This window comes from Dermochelys coriacea, chromosome 5 (assembly GCF_009764565.3).
Source record: "Dermochelys coriacea isolate rDerCor1 chromosome 5, rDerCor1.pri.v4, whole genome shotgun sequence".
NCBI lineage: Eukaryota > Metazoa > Chordata > Testudines > Dermochelyidae > Dermochelys > Dermochelys coriacea.
This window is the reverse complement of record NC_050072.1, coordinates 100,770,644-100,784,611: the sequence shown is the minus strand read 5'-3', so window position 1 is coordinate 100,784,611 and position 13,968 is coordinate 100,770,644. Positions and strand designations below refer to the sequence as shown.

Below are 13,968 nucleotides of genomic sequence, written 5' to 3'. Positions count from 1 at the left end.
CAATATGAATGTGATCTCTTCCATTAAATTGATGGAGGAAACTAAATATTTAGGTTTTTTTAAAAACAACAATTTTAGTGTTCATGACAGGTGCCAGATCAGTAGCTGCAGTGCAAGCTACCCTAATTGTCCTACCAATGTGCCTCAACACTGTCTTGTTTCCATTTTGTGACTTTTGAGCTTTTAAAGTGAGCAGTGCACTACAGATGGGGGGGGGGGGGCACGACACCAAAAAATAAATCAGTCAACAACAATTTTTGCTAAAATTTTGAAGCTTTCAGAAAGGTTTTGGTCCTCCTGGGTTTCAAAATAGCAATATTTGAAAAGTGAAAAATTGGTCTATCACCACATTTGTCTGCATTTTCAAAAAATAAGATTTTCTAAAATAAAATTCTTTAAAGTCCAGATCTTCAATTTGGAAAAAATCCCACTATGATTATGCTGACCTGTCAACAATAGGGAAAAAGAAGAAAAAAACAACCCCCAAAATGAAAGATTTCTTGAAATTTTCTATTCATCCAAGTCAAAACTATCACAAAAGTTTCCATTAAAAAATGCATACACTTAGTTAAAAAAAAAAATTCATACCAGCTATATTCACTTAGTGTTGGATCAACCTGAATGTTGACAGTGTGAAATCCTGGCCCAACTGAGGTCAATGGAAAAATTCTCATGGATTTCAGGGGGGCCAGGATTTCACCAATGTTTATGGGAATTGACATGTCACTAAATGTCAGGGAAACCATAAAGTGCTGTAATTTGGATTTTTTGAGTAGGTGAAAGTGTTCCAATAAGTTTTTGCTACTTTTTGCTCCTACCAGCCAGCACATTTAAGAAAGAGAGTGAACTGAAGACCTCTTTTGTATCATCAAGAGAATGGTTTACTACATTCTAATTACAGGACCAATCAGTTACATCTGTACTAACACACTGAAGGCAATGGAGTTGCACAACTGTTACCAAAAGGCAGAATATAGCGATGCTATGTAAGACGACCCCTTTTGGATATTTAGATCCCAGATTTAGTTTGCAGGGTTGTAAGTTTAAATAAAAAGACTTTTTCTAACCTAAAAAATTTGATATAAATAATGGAAAGCAAACATGGAGTGCTAAGATACCACTTTTACAGTCCAAGATCAGAATAGAACCAAACTTGAACCCAAGAATGAAGAAAAGGAGCAATTATTCAACTAAAGTTAGTTTTCAGAGCCAACTTACTCAGTGTGCCTTTGACTACACTGTTTTTTTATCTAGCCACACACATTTGGAGACTCTGTGCAGTTAATTCATCTTTTGTCCTTTAAATGTAAGGAGTGAGGAAATGCTGTCCTAAGGAAGGATGTGTATAGCTTATTTCAACAAGGTACTGAAGTCCAGTCAAGTTTTCTATTTAATAGCTCTGATGGGTGTGGAAATCAAAAATCAAAGGCTTAGCATAGGGCAGGAAACTAGTCTTTACTCACCAAGATGTGTCTTTAATCAGAATTACAATTTGCCCTTTGACTACAGTTTCAAAGCAATAAAATCATTCCAAGGGATGTTTTATTTTATAAGCCCTCTTACCTGTAACACCACAGCGTTTCATGCCCAGGGAAGGTATCAATAAGATCAGTGCAGAACTCCAACTCTTCCTCTAGAAGATGGGGGAGATCTACCCTCAGTTCTTCTGTACAGGCAGCTTCAGATGCTTCATTTTTTTCATCTTTTGGAAGACTGGGGATTGGCTCATTTACTAGCTGATTTTGCACCAGTATAGAATTGTCGGTCACAGTTCTGCCAATCAAGGACTTTATTAAGAACTTGCGGTAGTGGAATCCACTATGGTCTGAAACATGCATGGACACCCAATGTTTAGTGGAAGAAAGTTCATCAAGGAGAATCTGAAAATAAGTAGTAGTAAATTAACCAATCCATAGAAATAAGGAATTTACCAACATTGTTTCTTGTATCAAATTCCCCCCCCCACCATAATCCTTCCTTTAAGTTTGACGCCAACTCTATCACCATCACCACCACCACAGTTCCTCCTATGGAGAAAATGGTAAGTTTAAAAAAACAATGATAAAATGAAAGCATCCATTTAAATAAACACTTTCCCAAAATAATTACCTCATTATACAGGACTTTCCAATTTAGAATACTAATTCATAGGCAAAAGAAAATGTTTAAATGACATTGTTACATACAAAATAACTATTTGTGGACCAGACTTCTGAATCTTGGCCAATCCATAGCAGTAGCAGATGCAGGCCATAATAGGGGCCAAAATCCTCTGAGCAGACACTGGGCAACCGTTCATTCTGTCTGCCATTGCAATGAACAACTGCGTTGACTTACGGAACAGCCTTGTTCTATCTATGTGCAAGACCAGCACCCTCCTGATATCCAGGGTGTGTAGCCCGTGCTCCCCATCTGACGCACAAGACTTTGGAAAGAAAACAGGCAAGTGTGTGTCCTGGCCGTTATGAAACTGGGAAACGACCTTGGGCAGAAATGCTGGGTACGGTCACAGCTGGACCTTATCCTTGTAGAAGACCGTATAGGACGGCTCTGAAATAAGAACCCTGATCTCGGACATCCTGCGGGCCGACGTTATCATGACCAGGAATGAGACCTTCCAGGTGAGAAGCAGGAGAGAGAGCAGAAAGCCAGAGGCCACAGCTTCAATAGAACGAGATTCGGGGGGGGGGGGGAAATCCCGGATGCGTGGGTAGAGACACTCCAGACCTTTCAAAAACTGACATGTCATGAGTGAAGATGGACTGAACTTGGAACAAAGGATGGAAAGCCAAGATAGCAACCAGGTGGACCTTGATCAATGAGAGGGACAAACCTTGGAGTTTGAGGTGCAGCAGATAATCTAGGATCTCCTGCTTAGCCCGAATACGCCATTCCGAGGTCCAGCTCGTGAATCTTTTCTATTTGGCCAGGTAAGTCGCTCTGGTGGAGGGTTTCCTGCTACCTTGCTGGATACGGGCCGAGGATGCCTGTTCATCTGTGCTTTGCCATGCAGTAGCCAAGCCGTCCAATGCAGTGCCACCAGGTTCAGATGCAAAAGGTGGTTCAGTAACAGCAGATCTGGCCAAGGGGCAGTTGTAGGCAGGCGGCTATGTAAAGGCTCCACAACGTGCCAAACCAGTAGTGGCAAGGCCATGCGGGGGCTATTAGGATAACTTCCGTCCTGTCTTGCCTGATCTTCACAAGGACTCTGGATCAGTGGCACTGGTGGGAAGGCATACATCAGCGCCCCCGACCATGGAATGAGAAAGGTGTCTGACAGGGAGCCCCGTCCATTCCCAGGATCGAACCGAACATGTGGTATTTTCTGTTCTGTCTGGACGTGAACAGGTCCACCTGAGGAGTCACCCACCTCTAGAAGATTATGCTGACCACCTCCAGATGGAGTGACCACTCATGGCGAGAGGAGAAAGTACTGCTGAGGTGATCCACCAGGACATTTCTGGTTTCAGGCAGGTGCGCTGCTATCAGATGAACGGCTTGCCGCACACAAAAAATCCCAAAGGCAGAGATCTTCTTGACAAAGGGGTGAAGATCTGGCACCGCACTGCCTGGTGATGTAATATCATGGCTGCATTGTCCATCAGGACCTGTACCACCTTGCCCTTCAGGTGGGGCAAGAATGCTTGGCAGGCTAGGGAAACTGCTCTGAGCTCCCTGATGTTGATGTGGAGGACCAGATCCTCCTGCAACCAGCAGCCCTGGGTGTCCAGATCCCAAGCATCAGAGACCAGGATTAGCAAAGTGGACGCGAAGGGGACTCCCTCCAACACTGACCTGGGGGTCCAACCACCAATCCAGGGACAACCTGATGTGGTCTGGTACCCTAACTACCCAGTCTAGGTCACGCCTGTTGGGAATGTAGACGGATGGCAACCATACTTGCAGGAGCCAGAGATGGACTGAGCATGGGTGACCATATATGTACATGCGGCCATGTGGCCCAACAGCCGCAGACAGGTGTGAGTCAAGGTGAGCAGATGGTTCTTTATATGGGAAATCAGGTCCAACATGGCCTGAAAGCGCACTTCCGGAAGGAAGGCTCTGGCTCGCATGGAGTTGAGAACTGCCCCAATGACCTCTATTCACTGGACAGGTGTTAAGGTGGATTTTTTTTTCTTGTTTATTAACAGGCCCAGGTCACGACAAGTGGAACGCACCAGATCGAGGCTCCTCTGCACTTGCTCCCAAGTCCTGCCCTTGATGAGCCAGTTATCGAGATACGGGAAGCCCTGGACTCCTTGGTGTCTCAGGTAAGCAGCCAGTGGTGCCATACATTTTGTGAACATCCTGGGGGCTGATGAAAGGCCAAAGGGCAGCGCTATAAATTGAAAATGGCGCCCACCCACTATGAAACGGAGGAAGTGTCTGTGAGCTAAGATTATGGAAATAAGTATCTTTCAAATAGAGGGCGATGTACCAGACTCCTGGATCCAGGGAGGGGATGATGGAGGCCAGGGAGACAATGCGAAACTTCAACTTTTTGAGACTTGTTGAGGTGATGCAGGTCCAGGATGGGTCTGTGGCCTGCCTTTGCCTTCAGAATTAGGAAGTAGCTGGAATAGAAACCTTCTCCTTTCATGTCCCGAGGGACCTTCTCCACTGCCCCTAGGCACAGGAGGTTTTAGACTTCTTGAATGAGGAGTTGCTCTTGAGAGGGTTCCCTGAAGAGAAGGGTGACCAGATGTCCCGATTTTATAGGGACAGTCCTGATTTTTTAGTCTTTTTCTTATATAGGCTCCTATTACCCCCCACCCCTCCCGATTTTTCACACTTGCTGTCTGGTCACTCTACTGAAGGAGGACGGGAAAGAGTAGGAGGGAGGGGTAGCTGAAAATTGTAGGATATAGCCCCGAGATACTATGTCCAGCACCCAGCAGTCCAAGGTGATCCACAACCAGGCCGAATGGTAGAGACAAAGAGGGTCTCACCGCTGGAGACCAGTGCCTGGAGTAACAGGGTGGATCCGGGAAATTGACTGGGATGTCACTCTCAAGTGCACCTTCAAAATGAGTGCTTCTGGCCCCCGGGGTTGCTTTGCTGGGCTGGGCTGCATGGGTGAGCAGGAGGAAGAAGGGTGATGACAACTCAAACTCATGTCTCTATCCCTTCTCCTAGCAGATCCCCGATGGGGCTGCCAAGGCCTTGGCAGCTGGGGCGACCAGAACTGCTTCTATGCAAACTGCAGCATATGCATGCCCAGTGAGCGAAGGGTGGTCCAAGTGTCCGTCAACCCATGCAGCCTCACATCTGTTTGTTCGGAGAAAAGACCATTCCCAATGAATGGGAGGTTCTGGATCGAAGCCTGCATCTCTTGGGAAATGCAAGCATCTTCCACTGTTGTGGAGTCTATTTAAGAAGTAATTGGAGGCAACAGAACTCAAGCATTGATGAAGGCTAAACAATCTATTTTGGTACCATCCAATTCTCTATGAGAACCCAAGATTATGTCTAGACTAATCACCAAAGACAACTGTTTAAAGGTATAATGTTCAATGCATCCTCTACCATCCACCACAAGAGATGAGTTATTCTCCAGCTAACCAAAGTGAGAAGGTATCTGCAGCCCCTTGACTGACTAGCTTTGATGGGGGAAGCTTATCTTTTTTGTCTTCCATGGTAAGACAAGTACAAGGAGCTTCCATCCTGCTCCAAACAGAGAATAGATACAACAGATATGGAAAAAAGAAAAGGAGTACTTAGATATGGAGTGAGTTTATCCCCATCTTAGCATTTGCCTTTGTTACTATAAACACCACCGCCACCGCATAAATCTCAGCTTCCTCCCATATTTGGTTATTCTGAGAACCTTTCCTTATGCCCTAGAGAGATGCCCCCAACCTCTTTTATATCCTAGGTTGAAGTTAGTAAAACTCACTTGACCAGATGTCAGATAGAGCCAGCAAAAAGAATTCCGCATTTCAGGATTCTAATACCAGACAAAGTTAGTCATTAAGAGAAAGACCTGCATGCAGGGTACTCCACCCCATTACAGTGGCCTTTTTGCTGACTAGGTCAATCCATCACAAAGCCAGCCCGCATAACCCAAGTCACATATATTCTGTAGGATTGAGCCATTTGAGTTACCATCTCTTACCGGGAGCCATGTGTACAAATGATTTAATTCTGCAAGCAGATAATATATTTAAAGCCTGTAGTAGCATTACTGGGTAAACTCTAAGCTGCTTTTTTTTTTTTAATTTAAAAACAAAAAGTGAGATTTTTACAGCCAAACTCTACTCTGAGATTTTTTATACCCTTCCAAGAATAAAGTATATTAGAATGAGCTTCAAAATGTTCTAGATTTAGAAAAAAATATAATTAGAACACCCAACAGCTTTCTAGGACAGTTTACAATATTGTAAATGTTAATAATAATATTTTTGGGCTAAATTTTTAAAGGAGCCTCAACTTGGATGCAAAACTGCAGGTGCTAGTAGTTGTGAGGGTAACAAAAACAAATATGGAGAGTTCTAGCAACCTAATTTTTGGTCACAATCAGGCAGGTTTACATTTAAATATTATAATTTGCATTCACAGTGAATTAAATATATTCAACTGATCAAAGGTACAAAAGTAGAAAATAACTACAAAATTATGGTCCTTTATTTTTTTTGGTGGGGGGGGGGGGAAGTGTCATGTCTCCCTTTTTCCACTTGTCTTTTCTTTTCATTAATTCTTTTCAGGGTGTTCATGCACAAATACATCAAATTGAAAATGTCCTTTTTACAATTCTATGTATTTACATTCCCTAGATTATAGGTATGTCCTGAGACTTCCAGCCTCCTTTGTTCTCTCCCTCCCTCAAGTTTAACAGCCCTCCTAGTTCCCACAGACACCTCTAATGCAACATGGCAAAAATGCCTCTGAAGTGCTGCATCAGCAATTGTCACACAGGATTCCGGGATCAGCATAAAGATCTTTCCTAAGGATTAAAAAGGAGACCAGATGAGAAATTGGGATGATTGCAAAGATGGATAGAAGGCAAAGGGAAGAGGGAGTTTCAGAACATAAATTTAAAATAAAAAATAAAAATGAGCTGGTGTGTGACCTGCATTTCCTTCTAGGCCATAATTATTTGTGAATTGCCGTTGCTCAGGGCAATTCACATAGCTGTACATAAATGGAAACACCAGACAAATTTTAAAACCAAGGAGAGCTACTTGTGTCAAGCTGCAGCCTCCCTCTTTACCTATTCTGATATGAGAACAGCAGCTGCAAAAGCATTTGAGATGGTGCCCTGACCTTCAAATAACTGCTGCCACTTAATTGCACTGAAATTTAAAAAAAAAATAGACACACACACACACAATACAGCCATCAAGGGCTTGTCTAAGAGTCCTCAGTTCCTGATAAATAAATCCCCCAAATTCCGTAGTTCTGAATTTTGCACACCCAACCTTTTATTTGAGAGTTAGATGGGAGAGCCGCTGGATGATCTGACTACCTCACACTTTTCAGTTTATTATGGAATACGTACAGTTCTTTAAAAATGTTCTCAGGTGAAAAAGTATAAGCAAAATGACCTCGCAGGCTGCCAGTGATAGGCCCAGAACAGATTTTGTGGTTCTACACAGTCAGCACTCTCCTTTCAAATAAAAATAAAAATAGAACCCACACAGATGAGGTGACGGTAGTGAAAGAATGCAGAGTCAGGAACAGCGACCATGGAAGGTCAGAGCATCAGCATAATAGAGGCACTGAACTCACCTTACAGCTGAGAAATCAAAGTGTAAAAGTAATTAGAAAAATTGTACTTTTAATTTTAGATCGTCACATGTCAACAACTTCACCTTCCTGTAGGCCTTGAGTGCATTCCATTTTTGGATGAACCATATGAACATGCCTGAGGTGCAACTAGAAGATTTTCACAAGACATCACCACTGAAGTTGATAAGGCATATTTAAGGCCAGTTAGTCTGTTCTGCCCGTTTGATGTATTGCTGATTTATTAAACTCAGCATAAACTGGGATGAAGGGTGTCCTTGAATTTCATGAAAATGCTTATAAGCACCACTTTTCTGTTTCTAAATTGCCTGGTCTCTTTATCCTATATTAGTCCTCTGTGCACACATACTGACATCACAAAATGACATGAAAGAACACTGGTAGTGAAACAAAAAGGGGAATATTAAGAGTATTGGAATGACATCTGTTGCATAGTCTCTTTTGTTCTAATGGGCTCTTACAGATTACACCAGCACAGAATTTATGCTCAGTCCTCTGCTTCATCTCCCAGATTCCCATTTACCCTCTATCAATTAAGCACCAACAGATGGGTGCAAGTTACATTGATCAGAACATAACAAAGCAACAGAACGGTCCTTGTCCCTGGAATGCTTATTCTTCTAAAGCATTAATTGGGTACATCAGTTTAACACCACTGAGACAATTATTCACTTCTTCCACAGCACATTGCTTTATGATGATCCAGATTTAAAATGTATAAATTCTGCTTCGGCATTTACACATTCCAGTATTGTACCTTGACATCCAGCTTTCCCAAACGCTGTAAAATCCAGATACGGTGGGACCAGGCATTGTAGTTGCTTGGATATCTCCCAGCAGCTTCGCAGCAGACATCCATTTCCTCCTGCACTAATCGTTGAATTCTTTCCACAGGCACTGTTCTCAAGTTCCCTTTAGTTACAAGAGTTGGCAAGGAGTTTTCCTGAATTATTTGTTGCAGCACCCATCGTCTGGTTAAATGGTGTAGAGGGTTAACAATGCAAAAGCAGTTTTAAGAGAAAAAACATTTTGTTCCTTATTTCACTATATAAATTGACCAACATATGTGGAGTTTTCCCCTCATCTTAATTCAGGGTAAACTGGAGGTTGGGGGAAGAAACAGACTAAACATAAAACCTGTGAGCTATTCAGATACAGAAAGTCTTCAGTTAATGGATACATTTAACAGTGTCTAACTTCAGCTCTCTGTTTATTTATGGTTATTGGTCATATATAATCTTGAGAATTTGGGGAAGTCAATAAAAAAAAAGTTACCAAAAAAACTGAATATACAAAATTTGCCAAAAAAATCATGGAATATTTAAATAAGATTTTGAAAAATTCCCTTTTCACAAGACATCCATAGTGTTAAAGTGAGGTTTTATGCTGAAAAGGGATTATGTAAAAATACCTTCTTACTCAACAGATTTGCACCCTGTGTGGATTCAGTTATATCTGCTGACTTTAGTCATAAAAGAAAAAAAAAGACTTTACTGCTTTTTACTCGTTAGCCCTGCAGAGTCAGTACAGCTAAGAGCAATTGAATGGGATTCTGTTTCTTCTTGTGTGTCATTAACAGAACTGTTTACTAATTTCCAATCAGTTACACTTGTGCAAACTCACTGAAAGCAATGGAGGTACACAGGCATCAATTTCTCCTGCAGAACCCTTTATTACTGGTGATGATATAGAAGGACCAAATAAAAGAAACTCCGCTTAACTCGGAGGTCCCAGGCAGAGATTGCTGGGCTAGCCGTTAGAAAAAAATACCTTTTTACTAGGAAATTAGTCACATTTGAGCTGGAATTGCTGAGACAAACAGATTCCCACATGGCATTTTATTTGTAATAGGCACTTTAGAGCAGAATTGCACTTTAAGAAAGTCACTGCCTCAAAACTACAATAGATGTACTGACTGCCTATACAACCTTTGTGTCAAAGTAAAGCTGCTAACAAGTATATTTGTCCTATCAAATTAATTTCAAATATCTTTTATTAAAAAAGGTATTGCAGACATAGGATGATCAATGACAGCATGTAAACAGACAGACAGTGCTGCAAGAGGGGATTCTATGGAAAGCTGAGTGGAACTCTCAATCAGGACCTACAAGTGTTAACAGCTGAGACCGAAAAAGTTACTTCCTTTTATTCACTTTGGTAGCATTTGAAATGACAGTGAGCCAACACAATGTCACTCCATCTGCTTGAAGAAAGGTGAACTTTTTCCTTAATAAAGCTTTAAAAATTAAAGTTAACCAGTCAAAAATAGCTTATTCATAAGATTAGAAAATTGTATAATTGATATGATGAAGTGAGCTGTAGCTCACGAAAGCTTATGCTCAAATAAATTTGTTAGTCTCTAAGGTGCCACAAGTACTCCTTTTCTTTTTTTGAAAATTGTATAAAACTCACTAAGTGACATCATCAACTTGAAATGTAACTGGTTTAACAAAAGTGGTTTCAGGTACTCCATCTGCTCCACAGTCTTTCTGCCAACTTTTGTTATTTTACATTCTCCGGCCCTGCCCCGCCCCCCACCGCTTCTTTTTTAAGAATGTCTCTCGCCCCTGATTAGTGTGTGCAAAACCCACGTCAACAACAGAGGAAACTTGCTGACCAAATACTGTATAGGAGAAACATTAAAAACTAACTATATATAAATATCATTCAGTAACCTTGGCTGTTAATTAAAAAACAATAGTAGATAAAATTTTGAGAGGGAAATGTGATTTTTAAATTGACTGCATCTCTAATCTGAGATCAAGAACACTGGATCAGGCCTGTTATTCGTAAGTTTGCTTCTGATAGGACATTCATTGTAGCTAAAGGAGGGCAGCAGGTCAAACCACAATCTTTGATTACTTCATTTAGAAGAGAGGATCCATGTCACAAATGCAGCAAAACCTATGATACCCAAACATGTTTTTTTTGCTGCTCACATACCACAAACTGCCAAAATGCAAAAGTGGGACATAGTGAGTGACAAAGACCCAAATGAGAGACAAAATCTGTTTATGCAGGAAAATTAAATGACAAAAGAGTCATTCCTTTAACATAAATAAAGCATAAAATAACTAACTTCTGATTCTTTATTTCCAGGTAAATAACTTTTAATACTAAATGTGAAGGGCAAAAATGTGTGTGTGAAGGAACACCTGACTTTTCTTTATTTCTTAAGAATGTCAATGTTTGAGAACGACATACTTGATTTCAGGTACATTATATATTACATGGTGCAGTTAATAGTCCAGCATTGTCTAACATGAAGGAGTTTGAGGCAGCTATCACTAAATCATGGCACTTGCAACTTATTTCTCTCCTCTCCATCAAATCTACCTTCCTTTTCATTCTGTATAATGTAGTTACAAAAGCAAAGCAGTCAAATAGCGTGACCAAAGAAGAGGTGGTGAAAAGAAGTTGCAAGATTAGAAAGTTAAAAACCAGCATAACTACAAACAAATTCTTCAATTCTGGTTCCACACCAACACTATTAAAGCAAAATACCAGAAAGGGATGTGCGCGCGCATGTGTGTCTAAGTTTGGCAGAATTCAATTTTTTTCTATTTTTACTTTTAAGATTTTCTTTTGATTTTTTATTTTTACAGCTCTGGTGGGTAGAGTTGGAGATAGGGCTGTATTAACACTGGGGTTGCAAGGGACTCTGTGTGGCTGAGGAGTCCAAGACACCAGGGTACAACATGTGGGGGAGGCTGCAGTTGTCCTGGCCCAGTGGAGCCGAGACCCCTGGTCAGGACAGTATGGAGGAGAAGGAGCCCCACCTCACAGGGAAGTCCACCCTGCTGCTGAATAGTTTCTGCCTGGGATGGCTCTGACACTCCTGAATAGTGAGTGAGTGGATGAGGCTGTGACAACAGAGATGCAGAGGGCTCCCTGCATGGTTACAACAGGGCCAGTGACACTGGTTCCCTGAAGGCACAAGGTCTGAGGAAGGCTGGGCTCCCGATGGGGTGTAGTAGAGACCCCAGTCAGTGCCATGAGGAGGAACTGTCCCTGGCTGCAGGGGACACCACATCACTGCTGAATGGCTTCTAGTCAGGGACAGAGCCATTCAGGAGTGGGGTGACCTCTTCCACAGCCAGGGACAAGGACAACAACTTCTTGCAGATCTGGCTAGGGTCTCTGCTCCACTGGGCTAGAACTACATCCTTCCCCTACCATATGCCTGCAAGCATCAGGTGTCACCAGCCCCAAACTCCACCAGTAGTGTGGGAACCATCCCGAGGCATTTGGGATTTGATGCATTTGACTGAGCACTGGGTTGCCTTTTTATTTTAGAAAAATACCTTTTGTAACTGCTCAGAAATGGAGACATTGTCATTGCATAATCCCATGGCTGGTGAAAATATAGTCATAAGGAAAAATATCAGCGTACAGTAATGGAATATAACCTAGCTACAATTACAGAATTTATTTTTTAATGTATCCTGGTTCTCTGGCAAGTCTACAATATAAACAGGTTAATGGCAAATAAAAAAAAATGTAAAATATGGAAAACCCAGCATTAATTTGATGGCAATTTTCAAGCAGTCACACTGGGAATACAAAATGAAGAAAAAATTACACACCACTCTAGTTATATTAAAAGACATGTAACATGCAGAAACACATATTTGATTTGAACACTAAGTCCTACACATAGTTGATCAGATTCTTTAAAAAAATAAAAAAAAATGAATTTTACAGCAGATGGTTTGGAAACAAACTGCTCTGTTTCCAGATGCTTGCCTCTATCCACCACCTTCCCTACCCCAAACTCAGACAGAAGTATGAAAATATATTGGGGGGTGGGGGAGGAAGGAAAGGGAAGAGAAAAAAAGAGAAACCTGTGAATCCATGTTTCTGGACTCTTCGGAAACTTAGTTAATGCCAGTTTTCCAAGATGTAAATCCTTAACTGGACTTAAAGTGCCAGATAATATTAGTTCTTTCCTGCAAAAGAAAAAAAAAATCCATTTGTATACTAATTTAAGGGTGCATGTCATTTTCTTTGAAACATAATACAGCCAACTATGATATCCAGAATATAAACTTTAAAAATTACAAAAACTTCAACAATTGATAAAGCCATTTTACTGTAACGAGATAGAGTTTTCAAAATAAAAATCTGTGTTCTACGTTTGAATTGGACAAACAGTCTATATTTCTGTCAGTGGTAATTTATCCTGAAAAGATGACCCAACTTTACAAAAGTGGATCTGTTCCTGAGTTGCACAATATTTTGCAGTAGAAAACTTAACATGTGCTATCACTGGCATACAAAACAATTTTTTGACTGATTAAGGTTAATTTTAAACACCCTAGAGCTATCTTCCAAAGCCTTCCATAAGATGTACACATTTCAAAAAGACAGTTATGCAAAAGCAAGCTTCACTGACGTCAACAGGAGTTACATATATATAATTGATAATTAAAAGCTACAAAGAAAAGCACTCATGAAATTACTATTGTGATTTAAGACAGTAGCATCACTATTATTTTACATTTTAAAAGCATTTTAATGAAATAATTCTCTACACAAATATAAATAGATTGAAACAGGGTTTAAGGTTGGTATTAGGAATCACTAACTTAGAGGCCCCCTTCCCCCCCAAAAAAATTAGATATCTCAATTAAAAGTTATTGTAGGGTTGTTTTTATTTGTTTTTAAAATCAACTTGGAAAGCCAGACAATTCTAGGTTTAGTTACTCTTTAACATAATATTTAGTAAAAGTCTTCCCAAACCTTAATTCTCATCCTGTCTGTCACAACCCCTCCCCTGCACACTTGTGAGACAGACACATTATGGCGAAATTTTTGAGACGCCTGAAGCTATATGGATTTCATATCAGTCCAGACACCTGCATAGCAATGCGATGCTGCCGGCACAAAGCTCGATTCTGAGCACTGGGGCTCTGATCTAGAAAAGCACTTAAGCATATGCTTAGATAAGAATGAGTAGTCCAATGGAAGTAAAGAAAAAAAATGCCTAACATATTTCCACAGAGGTCTGACTTAATTCCTCATGCATGACTAAAGAATGAAAGGAGGTTGAAAATTTTCATTCTAAAAGATGTCAATGTGACAGCACTAGTGAATGAAGTCAGTTATTTCTAGAACCACCAGATTTTTTAAATGAGAACCTAGGACAGCTACTTCAGAACAGGACAGAAAAAAGGGAAAGTATGGCATAGGATGGCTTAACTGATGGGACAGAAAAGAGAG

The 13,968-nt window shown here is 40.8% G+C and overlaps 1 protein-coding gene across 2 annotated transcripts in view; it reads right to left on the bottom strand.

The window, feature by feature from the left end:
• Positions 1–13,968, bottom strand: part of PTAR1 (protein prenyltransferase alpha subunit repeat containing 1) — a 74,154-nt gene that overhangs the window by 35,951 nt on the left and 24,235 nt on the right. For both annotated transcript variants that reach the window (XM_038401382.2, XM_038401378.2), the window contains exons 4-6: positions 12,591–12,695; positions 8,504–8,717; positions 1,564–1,880 (exon numbers count right to left, since the gene is read on the bottom strand). In XM_038401382.2, the coding sequence (XP_038257310.1) occupies positions 1,564–1,880; positions 8,504–8,717; positions 12,591–12,695 (636 nt within the window). The remainder of the gene's footprint in view (positions 1–1,563; positions 1,881–8,503; positions 8,718–12,590; positions 12,696–13,968) is intronic.